At 41.0% G+C, this 19,206-nt stretch overlaps 2 protein-coding genes across 9 annotated transcripts in view; one reads left to right on the forward strand and one right to left on the reverse strand.

Annotated features, from left to right (window-relative positions):
- Fbxo38 (F-box protein 38) overlaps positions 1-19,206 on the forward strand; it is a 69,823-nt gene that overhangs the window by 50,004 nt on the left and 613 nt on the right. For 6 of the 8 annotated variants that reach the window (XM_015485887.2, XM_015485905.2, XM_015485913.2 and 3 more), the window contains one exon: positions 67-944. In XM_015485887.2, the coding sequence (XP_015341373.1) occupies positions 67-245 (179 nt within the window). In that variant the 3' untranslated portion in view covers positions 246-944. Of the gene's footprint in view, positions 1-66; positions 945-13,084; positions 13,128-18,717; positions 18,725-19,206 lie in introns of those variants that run through there. The other 2 variants (XM_048811760.1, XM_048811759.1) reach the window with 2 other exon arrangements.
- Positions 13,071-19,206, reverse strand: part of Htr4 (5-hydroxytryptamine receptor 4) — a 178,670-nt gene continuing 172,534 nt past the window's right edge. The window contains exon 7 of the mRNA XM_015477663.2: positions 13,071-13,637. Within this exon, the coding sequence (XP_015333149.1) occupies positions 13,550-13,637 (88 nt within the window). The 3' untranslated portion in view covers positions 13,071-13,549. The remainder of the gene's footprint in view (positions 13,638-19,206) is intronic.

Raw genomic sequence — 19,206 nt, forward strand, 5'->3', positions numbered from 1 at the left:
TCTCTCTCTCTCTCTCTCTCTCTCTCTCTCTCTCTCTCTCTCTCTCTCTCTCTCTCTCATTTCCAGGTACTATCTATGCTCCTCGAAGGAAAGGACAGCTATCTGCAGACATCTGTATGGAAACAATAGGGGAAGAAATCTCAGAGATGCGGCAGATGAAGAAGGGTGTGTTTCAGCGAGTAGTGGCAATTTTTATCCACTATTGTGATGTTAATGGAGAACCAGTTGAAGATGACTACATTTGATTGGTTCTTCCTCCTTTCCAACTATTCTGACAGAAAGCAGCTAGGGTCATCCAGTTGCCAGAATGCTTCACGGGGTCATGGGGCATGGAGGTCGGAGGCCCTGGCTCAGTTTGGTATATAGGAAATGTATAACGAACATTGAAATTGTATACAAAGATTTGTAAATAGCAGAAATATACAGACACTTCCTAAAGTACCAACTTTATATCATATGTTTATACAATTTAATTTAAAAATTTACTTTAATGAAGGCAGATAATTTGAGAGTTCATTTTGTTCTTTTGTTTCCTGACTTAGTTCATTAAAGTGTCATTTTTTGACTGAGCCCCCATTTACTATATTCTTAATAATCACCGTCATCCCCTTAAATCTGTGCCTTTTTCTTCTCGAGCAAAGCTGTTTGAGTAAATCTGTTGAAGAGTGTGTCTTGTGTGCTTTTTTTTGTTATTAAAATACAATTAAACTGTATAGTCAAAAAGGCTATATGTTTCTGTGCAAAAATGTGGTTCCTTTTTTTTCCTTGATATTATAGTTGCCATGTTTCTTTAAATAAAGACTCATGTGCTTAAAAAAAATGAATTTGAGGGAGAAATGGAAAAGTTTCCAAAGCATTTCTAGTTATTTATTACCACATTCAATTGTGTATATGCTTTATCTTGAATATAAAATAAAAGTTTATTAAAAACTTTTTTTTTTTTTTGCCTTGGACCTGAGTCCCTTTTTTTAAGGAAGAGTAGCAAATACTGCACAAAATAGTGATATATAGAGTTGTCTAAATAAGTTTCCACAGTTGTCCAGTTTGAATAGTGTTACAGGTGTGTACCACCATGCCTGGCTGCAGTTCTTAATTCGTTTAAAGTTTCATGACTGCAAGAGCTTCAACTCAGAACACTGTATGATACAACGTTGGGATCAGCAAAATTTCCCAGAATTCCTGGTCATCAGAAGATGCCCTTTGTCCTTTCCAAAGAACAGAAATTATCCTGATGTGGCATGATGTATATTGTATTATAGTGTCAGGAGTCAGAGCAAGAACTTTAGAGCAACACCTGTCTTCTAGGCATGGCTTTGCCACTTGGGAGCTGAGTAAAGTTAGCAAGGTACATCAACTGAAGTTCTTCAGAAAAAATTTCAAAACCCTCCCCTGTTGGAATCACAGTGAAACAAATTGTTTGCCATGTAGCATACTGGAAAAAGGGTTATATTAGATCAAAGGAAGTTATGATTAAAAACATAATAACATGCTGCACATAGCAAAAACTTACATCTGAGTTCTGCAAACAGAATATTCCAGAAAATTAGAACATACCCTGGGGGAGAAGTTATTAGTTACAGAATAAAAACACTGTACTGATAAAATAGAATTCCTGCTTACTGGCATGTTAAGCTACTTGCTGATGAAAAAAGTATGAGGAGCCAAACTCAAGCAGCTTAGCTTGAGTATCTGTTTCAGATACTGGCAGTTGAGAAACAGAAACAGGAGCACACAGTGTCTCAGGATGGCTGTAGGACAGGTTACATTAAAACGTTTGTATGGAATCAATGCCTATTAAATATCCAACCAATCCAAAATGGAGACATCAACTCTTACTCTCCTGTCTCCTGATAAACCCCTTCCTTAAGCTTCTGAGTATGAGGAACCTAGATTAAATGAGGACATCCCCCTAACACCTTTGGAAGATTTCCCACTACCACCACCCTTTTTCTAATAACTTCTAAAAAGAGTGATTTTAAGTGGGAACCTGCACTACAATGTTGTATAGAGGAGGCCAAACAATCGGGTGAAATGCTGAAAGTTTTTCCAGTGCTAAGACAAAAATAACCATAATCTACCACATGATGGCTTACCTTTTGCAGCTTTTAAGGAGATGCAAAAGTCTGTAATGGAGAATGGGGTACAGTGCCATTTCTATCAGAGGCTTAACTGAAGGCATTGCCAAAGCATATGAAATGATTACACGGGATTGGAGACACTAATGAGAACAATACTTACAACTGCCCAATAGAACCTCTGGTTCCAAGAATGGCGAGACGACCTTCATATTTTTGCAGTTAATAATCTCAATAATGGGGTCCCCATAATTTTTGGTCAACTTACAGGCCAAAGGAACTCTAGTATGGTAGGCCAACCAGTAATGACTTGGGGTGCAATCTTCTCAGGCTGCAGTTAGAACCTGGCATAGATGCCTGATATGAAAACTCCCACTGGCTCTTTTTCACAAATCTTCCAGGGACCCACAGAGCCATATGTGGGTTTTGTCAACAAGATGCAAAATGGAGAATGGAGGAAAGGAGATAGGAAAAGGAAAGGCAGTGGAATGAATCATATAATTTCCCCATGTACATATGTGAAAACAACAGTGAATTCCACCATCAAAAAAATATCCATAAGAATGGGACCCTAACTAGAAAAAATATACATATTCCATACTTGCATAATTATATCAAAATGGATTCTGCTGTCATGTATAACCAAAAAGAACCAATTAAAAAATTGAAAGCACTGAAGCTGCTAATGTGTTGGCCCTTACTGTGGCTTATGAGAATGCTAATCAAGATTGTAAGAAAGTTCTAGTTCCTCTTGCCTTTTGGAGAACTAGAATACATTCATGTACATTCTCTAATATCTAGGTGCATTCAACAGCTCAATCCAGAGAAATTTTGCACTGTTAGACAACACTTTCTGTCAGCATTTGCTACTATAGATGCCCTACTACTATTAGAACTAATAATGGCCCAGCCTACATTTCCACTGCTTTTCAATCCCTTTGTACTCAAGGGAACATCAATCTCAAAAATGATATTCCTTATAACCCTCAAGAACAAGCTATCATTGAAAGAACACATCAATCCTTAATAAATATGTCATTTAAGCTTAAGAAGGGGGGAATATACATCTACCATGTATACCTCAAGAGCAACTAATGCAAGCTTCATTAACTAAATTTTTTAAATCAAATGAACGGGCTAACTGCCACACAGTGACACTTCTTTTACACATCCCCGTCTGTTTTGGAACAAATGCATCTTCGAGTACTATATAGGTTACCAGAACAGGGTCTGAAATAATAGGATCCTGCTTTACTGATAACCTGGGGATGAGGCTATGTGCTATTTCACTACCATCTGGTACTGTCTGGATTTCTTATCAAACCCTATTATGAGTTGACTCAATCAGAAGGATCTTTTTTCCATCTTCAAGGTCATAATCAGCCTTCCTCCGTGTATGACTCCTCCTCTGAGACCCTGTCCACTACCCTTTCCAGCCTTTTACGAATCATCCAACTTGGGGAGACTTTAAAGGCCGCTAAGACACCAAAAATCTTATTTTTGATTATGATCTCTGTGATTACTAACAATTCATCTAAACAGGTAGTAATAATCAGGGAAGTTGGATACTTATAATTTTGCTCATTCTTTCCATTCCCATGGGGAAAGCCTATATATATTGGACACGTGTTCTGAATTCACTTTATTTTACTGCTGTAGATTGGATTCATCCTGAGCTTCCCATTAACTCCAATGATTACTGTTGGGCTACAATTAAATCCAACTCAACTCTTTCAGGAACTCTCTACATCTATCGATAATTCTTTGATTTGGCATAAAATGTCTAGAGATTGGAGTGTACGTAGTCCTAGTCTTCCCATCTACTATCAATAGTATACCATGTGCTCAAATAACAGAACAATGGTACATGAATCATACTTAACAAAAATAAATCTCACATGAGTGACATGAAATATCAGAGGTTAATAAAAAGATAGGATTTACAGGATGACCTAATTCCCAATACCATTACCACTCAAAATGCTCTATTCCTATTTGCCATGACCTATATCTCCCGGACTAATCCAGGAGCATTTGCAGTTTCCCCCATTTTACTAAACAAAATTTAACTTCAGATTTAATTCTAGAAAACTGGAAACCAGCAGATTTGGATTTATTGCCACTTAATGCTATCACATGGGCATTTTCATTGTCCTTTCATTATAATGGAAGTCACATTCAAGTTGTTAAGTCACATTTAAGTTGTTGTCTAGTTCATAAGTCTTCTCGATATTCCCCAAGCCATAAAACTGATGCTTTGAGAGCCTGTAGCCTTTGTGATATCTGTTGATCAATATGAGTCTTTTTTTTTTGTAATTGTGATGTAACATTTGCATACAACTATTCAATTGATGAGCTGTTTGCAAGGAAGTGGCTAGCACCGTGGCTGGAACAATTAGAATCCAGGACTGGCAAGTGCCATGGGAGCATTATGTATAAATTCCACTAATTCATGTTCCCAGCCTCATACTATTATATGGTGGTTGGGATTAGCCTTTGTTCCCTGAGATCTCAGGCACAGGCATTGGGAACATTTTTCTATGCAATGGTTATGGAAATGGAATGAAATGGAAGCTTATATAATTGTGTGTACAATTAAACCTTATATTCTATTCTGGCATTAATTCAACTTAAAAACATTTGCAATACTAGTTATGAATCATATCCCTATAAAGTAAAGGAAATAAGATGTGGTTAACCCTTGGTTATTCTGCCCATAATATCACCACTTTAAATATTATTGAAATTGTAATTTTAAAACAATGAGCTCATGGATGGATGCCAGTTAATCCTATCCATCTGTGGCATAATGGATTATCTATATAAAATTAATATTATATAGAACTAAAATTTTTTTTGCTACTGTCATAGTCATTATTATTGCTATTACTGTCACAGCAGCAACTGCTGCTACAGTAGCCACATGCTAGCCCCTTCCTTGCAAACAGCTCATCAATTGAATACTTATCTGCAAATTGTTACATCACAATTATAAAAAACAGACTCATATTGACTGACAGATATTACAAAGGTTAGACACTCTCAAAGCATCAGTTTTATGGCTTGGGGAACATCAAGAAGACTTATAGACTAGACAATAACTTGAATGAGACTCAGGGTTTCCTCGATTTTGTGTCACATCTTTACCTTACAATGATACCTCTGGAAATTCATCAAATATTGAGCAATTGCTGTTATCTCCTTTTGCATTTCTTCGTGATAAAGATTTTAATGCACTTCAGAATAAACTAGTGGAACAATTCTCTCTTCTTACACCACAAGAACATCATAACACTATACAACGGTTAACACAATTTATCCATTCTCTATCCCCTTCATCTTGGTTTGCAGTAATAAATCTTCAATAGTGGATTCTTCCCTTCCTAATTGGTCTGCTAGCTCTGATTCCAATTTACAACATACCCACTATATCACCATGCCATAAGAAGAACCATCCTACGACACACACCACTACCATGATTACCATAGCACCTTCAACAAAACCAGCAACAGATTAAGATTTGATGGAACTATCTTTGTTTACAAAAAGGGGACTTTCCAAATAGACTCAAAGAACTGTGGTCTGTACAAGGTATAAAGTCCTTCAGAATTAGTCCAACCCCTTCATTTATAGGGGATATTGAAGCCCAGGGGACAATGGCTCACCCATGGTCAGGGCTTGGTGTGGGCTGGGTAGGACAAGCAGCCAAGTGTCTATTCCCACTACACTGCCTTCACTATGACTAATAGGAAGGCTGGTTGCCAGTAAGTTTTCCTAATACTAAAGTATTTGAGTGATTATCAGTCTCTTTTTTCAAAGGTCTCTTTTTGTTTTCTCAAGGCTTTTAAAATTCTACCTATTACCTTAGAAAGTATAAGTATTTCATTCCTTCATCTATTTATCACATTGTTTTTAACTCAGCTAGCTTTCCTTTTAATTAGAAAGGTGTAATTCAACTAGTCAAGTTATAACTAATAATCAGTAATAATCTGAATATCCCAGATATTTCAGAACAATATGGAATCCCCGGTTCCTTAGCAAAAATCCAATCTATTCCTGTTTTGTTTTGGGTAGCAGAGATTGAACCTAGGGGCACTCAACCACTGAGCCACAACCCCAGCACTTTTTATTTTTTATTTTGAGACATGGTCTTGCTATGGACCTTACTAGGTTGCTGAGGCTGGCCTTGAACTTGCTAATTTCCTGCCTCAGCCTCCTCATTTGCTGGGATTGCAGGCGTGTACCACTTCACCTGGCCTATTTTTGTTGCTGTTGTTGTTAACTGTCACAGGAACAATTAAATCCTCTAAATAATGCATACATTAGCCACAAGAGGCCGCTGCTTTTCAACTTTTCTTGGTGTATCCTTCTCATCTTTTTATCTTCTAACCCTGTTTGGTAAGGAAGTACAACAAGCACAGAAATGATTGTGAATATAACAAGACCAGACAACTGAACAACACAAACCTTGGAAGATGCCCACTTTTGTGGCATTTGGTAAATGTGTACAGACTAATTGTTTGGATAAAAATTGCCTTACAGCAGGTGTCAGCAAACTTCCTGTACAGGGTCAGAGGGTAAGTATTAGGCTCAATGGACCACAATTCTCTGGGAGATCTACTAAAGTCTTGAGTATATTTGAATGGACATGGCTGTTACAATAAAACTTTATTTGGGAATACAAATTTGAATTCCACATAATTTTAACCAAATATTATGCTTGAGTTTTTTTCCTCAGGCATTTAAAAAAAAGTAAAAGCCATCCTAAAGGCTTACCGACCAAATATGGCCTCAGGCCACAGTTTGCATGGACTTGCCATCAGGAACTGAGTTATCCTATTTTTCCAGTTATGTTACCAGCTTGTATAGTATCTGGTATGCGTTTTTTTTTAAAGGCCTTAAGAAATATTTCATGGATGACAAATGACTGAATTAGTATCAATATTGATGATCTATGACTGAATTAATGTTGATTTTGATGGTATGTAATTAAATGTCAGTATCAGAAAGAGACTCTTGTATCTCTTGCTGCCAGGTATGAGTCTAAAACTTTCTCTAAATAACAACTTGCACCACAATTCCTCATAACTGTGACTTCATATATGGAATCAGAAGAACTGGATGCAGATTCTGACTTCCTCAAACAACTGCTTGATGGCCAAGAGAATAGTCACCACCTTTGCCCTTTAGCCTCTTCTGTAAAATGGTAATAAGTAATATTACTCACCTGCTGGGCAGTGGTGAAGGTCCAATGAGAACCGGAAGTGAATTGGACAACATGATGCAAATGGAGGTAGTATTGCTTCTACTTTCATAATTCCCCTTATGAAAGGTAGGGGAGGTTTGGACTAATCTTTCTATAACCCGTTCTTTAGACCAGACCCCAGGACGGATGGTGGGATACAGAACAACTGAGGCTGTCAAGAGGACATAACAAAAGCATGAAATGAAAGCTCACATTTTTTAAAGTGATTACCAAGGGCTTTTGTCTCCTTGTACTAACATTTTAGAAAATGTATGATCATACTTTAGAGGAAGGTGGGGTTTAACAGGTTGAGAAAACACACATCTACGAATTGGTGGAAGTGTCATATGTCTGACTTGAAAGCCTGTACAGCTGGGGCAATTTCTCAGTCCCTCAAAGTGGGAGGAGGTTTGGTGAGGTCCATTGCAGGACCTTCCCCAACAGCAAAGCTGCCAAACCAGAGCTGCTGCTGCTGCTGCTGCTTAAATTTGAAACCACTCCAGCTACCCTTCATATGGTTAGCACAGTCCCAGCAAAAGGAGGCTGCTGATTCTCTGATGCAGGACTTGGATCCCTGGCTCACACACAGATGTAACTAGAACTAAAAGAAACAACACTGCAAAGTATACAATGTTTGAAACAGAAAATTCATACACAACAGTAGCAATAAAAAAAAGAATAACTTGTGTAAAGTGAAGTTTGGGGTTAAAAAGGAAAGTTGCAAATCATATACAGATTCATTAATTTATATATAAGAACAAAAAACCTCACCTCATATTTTTATTTGTACATTATAATAACTAACTAGAAAAAATCTTAAATTATATTAACCGAATGATAAGAACAATTATTTCTGGAGGCAAGTGGGACTGAGTTGGGGTCAAAGGGTATTTTGCTGCATCCATGGAATTAGAACTTTTTATAGTGGGAATGACTGCATAAATGCATCATTTGTGTAAACCCATAATTTATATAATCTAAAATGTTTCATTTTTATATTTAGAAATAAATTTAAAGAAGATGGAAAAAACAAAAGCACTTTGTTAGAATGAAGGGACCTAAAGTGTTTTCCATCCTGACTTCTGCCCCATATAATAAGCTCTGTGTCTTCAGGAAGACACTTGCACCAAGAAGGTCCTTTTCCTCTTCAGTAAAATGAAATCAACCATGCCTCCCCACAAGCTCCTGTAAGAGACTAAGAGACAGGACGTCAAGTGCCTGCAGTGGAGAGTTGATATTTACTGGGACAAGTGTGATCATAGCCAAAGAATGTTCCAGGTTCCAACCAAGAAATGCAAGGAAGTCAAACAGCCTTCTGTAGGGGCCACTCCTGCTATGAGCAGTCCCTGTGAGAATCTGGAATATAAAGGACCCATGCTTTCTTTGCCTCACAGTCTGTTGTTGGTTGTTCAATAACACCAGGCTACTATGTCTGTACTAGAAAGACTATGAAAGATCAGTGCAGAGAGCCTTTCCTGCTGATTAGTCCTGAATTAGACCTGATTAGACCTGAATCCCTCCACCATTCAAGTAGGTAAATTGAGGTCCAGAGAAGAGAGCAATTGAGTGGCAGAATTCAGACTGGAATAGCCACATCTGGAGATGCTCTTCAGATCCGCAGGTGATGAAGAAGAAAAATACCCAGGCCACAGGTGAGAGCTTGTTTACAGTTCTCTCCTAGCTCAGGGTCTCACACATGAATATGAATTGAATTAATCCAACCAAATAAGAACAGTTGGGCATGTTTAGTACTGTGGACTTTATGATCAGACTTCCTGAATTTGCATTCAAAAATCCATACTCCCCAGGGTTATTAACAGGTGTCTCAGTTGAGGTTGCTCACCTGTAAAGTGGGGGTAATTTTGGCACTTATCTAAGAATTTTATGAGGTTCAAATGACATAATTCACATAAAGCACTTATCCACAGTGCCTAGCACCATGGAGCTCATTAATAACTTCTTTGCTTGGTACAATAGCATTCACCTGTAATCCCCGGGACTCCAGAGGCAGAAGGAGGAGGATGGCAAATTCAAGACTAGTATCAGGAACTTAGTGAGGCCCTGTCTCAAAATTATAAAATAAAACTGGGTACAGTGGTGCACACCAGTAATCCCAGCAACTTGGGAGGCTGAGGCAGGAGGATCAGAAGTTCAAAGCCAGCCTCAGTAACTTAGTGAGGCCCTGTCTCAAAATAAAAATAAATAAATAAATAAGAAGGGCTTGGAATGTGGTTCAGTGGTAAAGTTCCCCTGGGTTCAACACCCAGTACCAAAAAATTTTTCAAAGTAATTAATAAATAAAAAATATGAAATAAAAACAAAAAGGGCTGTGATATAAATCAGTAGTGCAGCACATCTGGGTTCAAAATAAAAAATAGATAAATAAAATGTTAGTTTTTCTCACTTTTGTTGTTGTTGTTGTTATTAAGATATTTATTTTCTGGGGTGAGTCAAAAGAAAAGGTAAAGGGAAGGAGAAACTTAAACTGAATGAAATTGAACAGTAGTTAAAAATTTTACATAGTTTCCATTTATGTTCCCCAAAGTATGGAATGCAGCATGTACTTAAATCACAGGATCTCCTAAAGTCTATAAGTTCATTCTCTTGTAAAATATCATCCTACCCTTCCAATTAGCAGGCAGAGTCCCACAGGGGAGGTGGGGTACCTCTAACAGCTCCTGGACAGGACACTGGACACTTGTCAACATAGAAGTTGAGGACAAGGTGGAAGTGCTAGCATGTGGCTCCAACCTAATAGCCTTGTGTTGTTTTCATTTGTTTATCTCTATGGCTGCTCTCTATTTATGGCAAGCAAACCTGCTTGTCTAGTTTGGATACCAATATAATGTTTCCTTCTAAAATCAATTTGTGCAAAGGAAAACTTAAAGGGACTTAAATAATGATATTAAGTAACTAATAGTACAGGAAGAGCATATATTTGGTAAAACTCCTAACAGAGGCCTTCAGTGACCCCCATGAGACAACTGTGATGACCCTCCCAGCTTAGAGAATCTGAAGACCACACCAAGGAGGCAAGTGCCCAATAAGGACCAAAGCGGCAAGACGCACCTCAGTTGTTTAAATCCAAACCAAATATGGAGCCTGAGTTTTCAAGGCTGGGTAGAAAAGAGGTTGCAAATTTTGGCCCAAGGAAGTAAATGTATTAATTTTTTTTTTTCCTTCCTAGATCAGGTGTTTCAGGAAAGATTTTGACGCAGAGTAATAGAAAGAGCAAAGCAACTCTGATCTTTCACCAGAGAGCTCCAATACCAAGGAGATAAATGAGTAGACAACACAGCACCAAGAAGACATTATTATTCTGTTCTTACTTGAAGACAATATTGAAAGCAATTTAGTTACTCCACTCCCTTGCCCCTCCTTCCTCCACCCCCACGCCCACTCCACAGGCCCCAGATAGATAGCAGTTGGCTTCCTGACAGAGCAGGTTAGCAGCATGAAGTGAAAATGGTGAGGCGAGGTAAATTTCAGAAAGAAAACGTTTTTCTACACACAGTTGAAGGAGTGGGTTTTATTTCATTTGCTTCCTAGCTGCTAGTGGAGAGGGCTGGAATGAGAGCCTGGGGGTGGACAGTCCTCTGGACTGGAATCAAGGGGAGATTTTGTCTCAGGCATGGAGACGGTCTGGCTGCAGCATCCATTACCTTGGTGACTGTCAAGACAATATGGCAGACTGGTTGGGGCTGTATCACCCTCAGTCCCAGGAGTATCTCTTCGTGACATTGCAAGCTTCCTGGAGAAGGAGGAGGAGGAGGGCCTTTCTAGAGAAGAGCACAAGTTATAGGTCCCCACGCCCCATCCTTGAACAGCTAGAAGTCCTCTCCTTTTTAGTCTTCCATACAAGATATGTTATCTGGATTCCAGGAAGCCACAGTTTTAACTAATGCCAGGCTGGCCGTTGTCCAGGCAGAACAAATTTGATCCTATCCTTTGACTGTGGGCATTTGGCTTATCACCATGTCATCTCAACCCTAGTCCAAAGAGATAGCAAAGCTTGCTTGTGAAGCTCTCTTCTGCAAGGGAGACCACTTTCTTGATAATGACAAGTGCTACTATTTTTGCCATTGCTGTCCTTCCCTAGTCTGGGGCTGTGTGTGACCTCCATAGACACCAATCATGAGCCAGCTCCCAGAAGCATGACCAGAGAGAGTCAGGGAGAGGGAGAGGGCCTCCACACAGGGACATCTTATTTTCCTTCCTATGTTGTCATCTTTGGAATCCTACTGAATCCAAGTCACTACTTAATATGGAATACCTGCCACTGAGAAATAATATTTTCCTTGAGCAGATAGATGTGCTTGCTAAGCTGCTGGGAAGAGAAGTATTTCACAGGAAAGAAATCCTACTGTGTTTAAGTATGTGTAAATGCACACCTGTATTAAAAAGTAGAGCCCATCAATGTGCAGGGCATCAAAGTTTACCAGCTCCTTGAAATTCTAAGTGTATTTCTACTCACTGGAATATGATTCTTCTCATTTCTGTTTTATTCTTTCCCTAAGGAGTGCTTTATGCTTCAAGAACAGGGTCATGTTCAAACAGCATGTGGAGAACTCTATAACTCCAGAGTCACCTCTACTACACACTTTCGCCTTGATGCTCTGCTTCACCTCCTGCCCCAAGGAATGCACCAAGACCTCCAAGACCATGAGCCCCAAGTAATCTTTTCCTCCTTAAAATTATTCTTATCAGACCATTTGGTCACAGCAGCAAAAAAAGCTAACTAAAACACCCGAGGAAGAGAAAGGATCAACAGACCAAGTGAGAGGACAAGGAGAACTTGTGAAGTTTAAATTTCAGGCAGAAATTTACCTTGCAGTATGTGTTATGTATGTACCCCACCATACCACCACCTACCTTCCCACCACCTACCTTCCCACGACCCACTTCCCACCACCACCCACCTTCCCACCACCACCCACCTTCCCTGTCCTCCCTGTTTCACCATAAGGACCAGCAATTAAATCTTTTCAATAGTTCCCACCCCCACCCCCCTGCAAACAAAGGAAAGGCAGCTAGAAGAAAATGGCTCAGAGAGTCTCAACGTGGGGCATATTTAACTAAGATTAAGCCAGAAGGTGATGGCTTCAACACTGAATGGGAAGTAGCTTAGAAGTTTGGCGGGAACATGATGCTACTAGAATGTGTAGAAAATGGAGCCCTGGGAGCTTGACATTTCCCCTGTGGTTATATCTCTTCCCAAAGGAGAAAACCTTCCTGACTGGACCCAGGTACTACTCAGCACAGGGCCCTGAATGTCCCTAAAAGTTGTCCCATGGGACACACCATTTCCCCCATTCTCAATCAACATTCTTGGAAAAGGATAGTTTTCCCACGGTCATGGTCATGGAAGGGAAGGGAATGAGGATTTATTTCAAATGACCCAATCACCAGTTTTCCAGTAAGAAAATGCCAACTTCAAACACACACACACACACACACACACACACACACACACACACACCAGATCAACTGTGAAGATGCCTTTTGGTAATGGATCTAAAACCTAAGCAGCATCTCCAAAGTATATCCCCAAAGGGTGGGAGACAAAAGAAGGAAGAAAATTTAAGTGTTCATGACTATAAACAAAAACTCTTGATGCTTCACTGTCAGTCCTTCAGTGCTTCTGGACGAAATCCTGGCATGGATGTCATCTGAACTTCATCCAGAGAGTTAGTTCACCCACCAAAGCACACCCAAAAGAAAATGGCCAGAATGGGAAAGAAATGGGAGCTGTTCAGTATAGAGGGCAGATTGAAAGAGGTGGTGGATGGAAGGCCATTGTCTTCCAGCATGGAAGGGCTTTCAGGGGGAGAGGGGACAATTGAATGGCCCCTGATGGACAGAACTTCTTTATAAGTAAAACTTTCACAGCACAGAAGCGACTACGTTGGGAGGCAGTGAGCTCCTGTCCCTGGAGACACACAAACTGAAATTGACCAACTTCCAGAGAAGCAATGAAAAGTGCTACTTCTGCTCTGGGTGGGAGGCTGGATCTGAAGATGCCTGGAATATCCCTTCACAACTCTGAGATCCTCGATGCTCTGACCTTGGGTCCTGACCAACACTCTCTTCTGTGAACCTTCAGAGGGCCCTCGGACCCACTGCCTCGTGCCTTACTGGTGATGATGAGGATCAGGCATGATGCCAAGGTGTCCTGTTTGTACAAACATGAATGGGAATGAATGACCAAATGGTGAGCCACATCCTCTATCAGAAGCATGATTCCAGGGACTCTGGGTCGATGTGTATGGGCAGTTTCTCGAGTTCTTGGTGATGTTCACTATGCAGAACTGTATACCTAAGGAGAAAGGAAAGAAGGCACAAGAGTTTAACAGGCATCCTTCATAGGCACCAAAGAGAGCACCACCTCTGCTCTTGACTTCCTTTCTTTGCATGTTTCTGAGGGTGTGGTGAGATGGGAGTGGGATGGAATAGAACTTCACAGAAGGCCAAAGAACTCGGCTGGATTGCTCATGTTAAAGGTGAGGAAACTGTTCTGGAGGAGTGAGTGGGTAGCAGGCTAGTCGGGGACCCAGATTTCTTTCCTTCCTCCAAAGCCTGGGACTCCTGTGCTATTCACCAAAATGGATTTTTATCGGAATAGGTCAAGCTTCCTCTACCAGCAACAGCTTCATATTCAGCACTGTCAAATACTGAGATGAATAAACCACTCAGGGGCCTGAAATTCAATGTATTTGTTACTTTGATTCTTTTGGGTGTCATTGCAACTATAAATTGATTTTGAAGCAAACAGCAAGTTAACTCTAAGCATTGCAGTGAAATTTACTGCTTAACAAGTGTTTATTCTTTTTCTTCAGTGTCATACAGTTGCACTCAAAATGTTAATTGCCTTTAAATCCATCTCAATGGCAGGAGTGTCTCCTTAACAGTCACCCAGAATCTAGCATCTGACAGTCACTCATGAAATCTGTGCAGTTTAGTAGCATGATCACCACTCACTTCCCTGAAACCAGCATCAAGCCCAAGCAGTGAGATAAACACCTACTAGATATTCAGCATCATTTGTTGGCAAAACAATGTGGCTTCTCATGCTGCGCCTTGATGCTTTGCTTTGAATTACAATAACTTAGTACTGACTTGTATTGATTGGTTTGTGCTAATCACTCTTTATGGATTTCTTTTTTCAATCTTTACAAAAGCCCCATGAGATAGTATTATTTTCATTTTATAATTGGACAAAATGATGCCTAGTCAGGGTTAGTTAGTGACTTGCCCAAGGTAAGATATGACATCGTATGAAATCAAACCCACTCAATCTGATGCCAACACAGATTTGCTTATCTGGGCCTCGCACAACCATGGACCACATATAAGTCTACATCTAGAACAGAAGTTCTCAACAAGCAGCACCTTGCCTCCAGGGCCATATGGAAAGCATTTGTGATTGTCATCAAGGGGTGATGCTACTGGCATCTAATGGGTAGACCAGGAGTGTTACTGAACATTGTACAACACAGCATAGTTTCCCACAACAAAGAAACACTGCTCCAAATGTGGTGAGATCAAGAAGCCCTGATGTAGAATAAGCAGTCCTCTTAGCTGGCTAGAAGCAGATGTTAACTGAGGGACACAGACATAGGGAAGGACAAGAGTTGGTGTCCACTGCGGCTGTTGCCATGGCAGAGGTGGGCTGGGGGATGTGGCGAACAGAACAAAAAGCATCTGCTACTGCTAGTCAGCTAGATGAGTGTTAGGGAAAAGTCAAAACAGGAAAGAAGAAAGGCTCAGATCATGTATCGTTAGCTGGGGTGTTCAGGAAAGGTCCCCATGAGATACACAGACCTCAGTGAAGTTAGCGCTGCTACTGTTGAGCGGTACATTCTCCGTCTCAAAACCCTCCTCTATTCCGGACACTGTCATTCTGCAAATCCAATGAATTGCTCTGTTGGCTTTTTGTCAAACTCCTCAAATAGGGAATGTTAGAGGGAGACCAGAGCTGGGAGAAGGAAAAGGGCTTGCTCCCCCAGTCATTCCATCTGTGGTGGCTGCTATGAGCATCAGCCCTGCCGCACTTCTTCACCTGCAGTAGGAGAGCCCTCCCGGAGGGGCTGCTAAGTCTTGTGCATGGTCTTTCCATCACTCATGAAACAGACCATGAGATATTTTTCCATTTCATTAGATAACAACTATATGCTTAGTTAACACCTTCTTATATTACAATGTTGTTTTAATAGCTGGTGTGATCAGAACCCTGTTACCTATACTGAGGGAGGGAGCATGTGCATACCTGGAAGAAAGATATTCCAGGTGGGGAACAGCAGTGCAAAGGTCCTGAGTCTAGATCCTGCCTGGCATTTGGAAAAACAGCAGGGGTAGGAGGTAGTGAGGGGAAAGGATCAAGAGGAGCAATGGAAGGTACTCAGAGCCAGGTGGTCAGGTGGGCTCACAGATCCCTGTAAGGCTTTGGCTTTTGTACATGTAAAGCAATTGTTGTCCCCATCCATGGACTCCTTTCGTAGTCACGTTGTCTTTAGGTTAAGCCAGGCAGGCAAAATAACCAATCTTATAAAGAAAAAACAAGTGGGCTCCAAGCAATTGCGTGAGGATCCTGGGCATCATGGTGAGAGGCAGGGCCCGGCCAGGCCTCAGGTCAGACTCCCACCCTTGGCTTGTCTTGAGCAGCATTGCTTAATGACTTAAATATGGATCTTCAAAAGGGGACTCCAATCCAAAACCCCTGAAAAGTGTGGCTATACTCTGGTATCTGAGTGGGAGTGATATGCCAAAAACAGATGCCTATGCATAAAAAACTTTAATGTTCATAGTAAGAAATCATGAACAGCTCATTATATTCAGGAATTAGGATGCATGCCAGGTAAAACTTGTAATAATTACATACATGACTTAATTTATTTCTTTTGCTTTTTGTAACTGTAAGTGGCAGGCACCCTACTAAGATCTATTTTACAGATGAGAAAACTGAGGATCAGAGCAGTTAAGCAGTCACAGTGTGCATGATAATCATACTCTTCATCTCAAAGCATATTCCCCAACTTTGTCCTGTTCTACAGCTAAGAGATCACTTTCCCTGACAGTAAATGACACCATTACTGAATATCTAGCTCAGAGGTAGTGTGATTGCCTAGCATGTGTGAGGCCCTGGATTCCACCCCTAGCACTGCTCACACAAACAGGGTGCCCTGGTTGAGAAGGCAACCCCATAGCTGTGATCATGTATGAAGATGCACTATCACAGAATGCAGGGAAACTTTACAGCCCTGTGTACTCCACAGCAGCCTTCCACACATTTTTCCTGAGTGTCTGCTTCCCATGTGCTAATAAGTCACTTGCCAGGAGGACTAGAAAACAGGGGTAGGACTCCGGTGGACACTCAGTGCAGACTCCTCTATTCAGAGACCAGCTGAGAGGCAGCAGCTCTCTGCAGATGTAGGGGGAGAAGATGGATAGATTTTCTACTCACAACATCTGGGTGGACCTCTTGCCTGATTATGGTGGGTGACATGCACAGAAAGGAGGGACTAGTCTTAGCCTTTTGGCAGAATTCACCACGTCAAGACAGCATCTCAATTGCATCCCATTCTGAGGTATTGTCTAGGTGGGGCATTCCCAAGTCTCCATGTGGTACATATTTTTAATTTTGGTGCTTTTATTTTGATAGTATATAACATGAGCATATTTGGAAATCATCTGGATGGCTGCCCATAAATGCATACTGTCTGAATTCAGGTAGATTGCCCCAATGTTGCAGTAATTTTGGAAAATTTCCTGCAATGTTTTTCTAAGAAGGGGACTGGAATCCCCAGTAGTCTATGGACATGTTCATGGGCATCTACACATCCTGGATGTGGGGAATATCAAGAGAAAAGAAAGCACGTAGCACAGCAGGCAAACGGAACAGTTCAAATCCCAAATCCCTATCTGCTAGTTATGTGACCTAAACATGGAAATTAGTCCCACTCACCTAACACCTAAAATTAACATCTACAAATGCCTTAGCAGAAGAGGACCCACAGTGAGTGGAGGAATCTCCACTGGAAAGACAAACAAGGTTCAGAAAACATGATTTTCTTAGAGTCGAAAAAAGTAGGTAACGGTGAAATGTTACGAATATGAGCTCCTGAGGAGGAATGCCAAATTCAAATCCTTGCTTGGCCACTTACTAACTCTGGATTGATCTGGGCACTGATTCATTGCAAAAATCTATTCCTTAGGAATTGATCAAGTGTGTTTGCTTACTGTTAACTGATCACATAGCTGAAAGAGACTTTTTAGATGGCTTTACAAATAATCATCCCCAAAGAGAAATCATTATCTGTCAGGGTGGCCGAACTCTCACAACTCTGTTTGATGAGTGATCTGACTGGGTGTCCGGCAGCTCCCTTGGTGGAAAGCTGCCCCCAGGTGAATCAGTGTACCTGGCGGCTTTGGGTCCTTACGAAGAAGCACTGTGGTTTCCCAAGCAACGGCAGTCCACCAGGCAGTTCCCTTCAAGATGGGTTGCTTTTTCCCTTTACAATAATTTACTCAGATATGACAGGAGCCACATCAGGTTTGGTAATTACCTGAGTCTATCATCCATTCACTGAGCAATTAGCATCGCACTTACAGCAGCCTGGACACAGTAATTAGTAACGTGGTAATAGCTTGCCCAGCCTGGCGTTATCAGGAAATGATTAGACTGCATCACACATCACCACAGCCCTCCCCTGCACCACAGTGCTGGCTCACGCAAGATGTTTTAATTATTAAAATATAAGTTGCCTCAATTTAAAGAGAGTCAATCCTCAGGCAGGTTCAATCCCCAGCTGGGGCTGTAGCTCAGTGGTAAAAAATTTACCTAGCCTGTGTAAGGTCCTGGGTTCCATCCCTAGCATTGCCCCTGGACCATCACCTCTATGCCAACCTCCTCTCCCCTGCAAAAGCTGGAGTCTTAAAGACTTAGATATTAAGATTTTACAGTGGCTATTTTTTCAATGTTCAGGAAGGAATGAGACTTTCAAGTCCTAGGACTTTTTTCATTCAGCCATTTAATTTTAAAATGTATTTTGAACTGGGCATAGTGTCACATGTTTATAAATCTCAGCTACTTGGGAGGCTGAGGCAGGAGGATCATTAGTTTGAGGCCAGTCTGGGCAACTTAGTGAAACTCTGGTTTGAAAATAAAAAAGGGGCTGAATATTTGGCTTGGAGGTACAGTGATTTCCTAGCATGTGTGAAGCCTGGATTCCATCCCTAGCACTGAAAGAAAAAAAAAAAAGTATTTTGTGTATCCCATTGTGATTCAGACACTATGGTGTCCTCCTGGAGATCACAGTGTAGAGTAAGAGACCCACAGTCAGGTGTAAAATCATAGTCCTGAGAAATGTTAGGAGTGAAAGATATTTGGTGGCATTAAGAGAGTGTGTCAGGGGAATGTGGCCTTGTCAGGGTAGGGTCACCGGGGAAATGACAGGAAAGGAGAACTGAAAGATGATAAAGGGTTAACCAGACCAAGGGGACGAGCATGCAGGCAAAGGACCAGCAAGTGCCAAGGTCCACAGTAGTGGGACAGAACAGGGTGGACAATGGTCTGAGATGAGGTGCAGAGTCCCCAGAGGCCACCAAACTAAGGACTGTTGTCCTCATCCTGAGAGCAGTGGGAAGCTGGCCAAGGCTGTAAGCAGAGGGAGCTCAGGAGGACTTTATGTTTTACAGAGTCACTTGGTTGTGGTATGGAGATTGGACTGGAATGAGGGTGAAGTGTGAGCCCAGAGGCAAATTACGGGGAGTCTTAGTCTCCTGTTCTTGCTGTAGCAAAGTACCATAAACTTAGTGGCTTCTATGATGCAAATTAATTATCTTACAGTTCTGGAGCTTAGGAGTCCAAAATGGGTCTTACAGGGCTA

This window comes from Marmota marmota, unplaced genomic scaffold (assembly GCF_001458135.2).
Source record: "Marmota marmota marmota unplaced genomic scaffold, marMar, whole genome shotgun sequence".
NCBI classification, from domain to species: domain Eukaryota; kingdom Metazoa; phylum Chordata; class Mammalia; order Rodentia; family Sciuridae; genus Marmota; species Marmota marmota.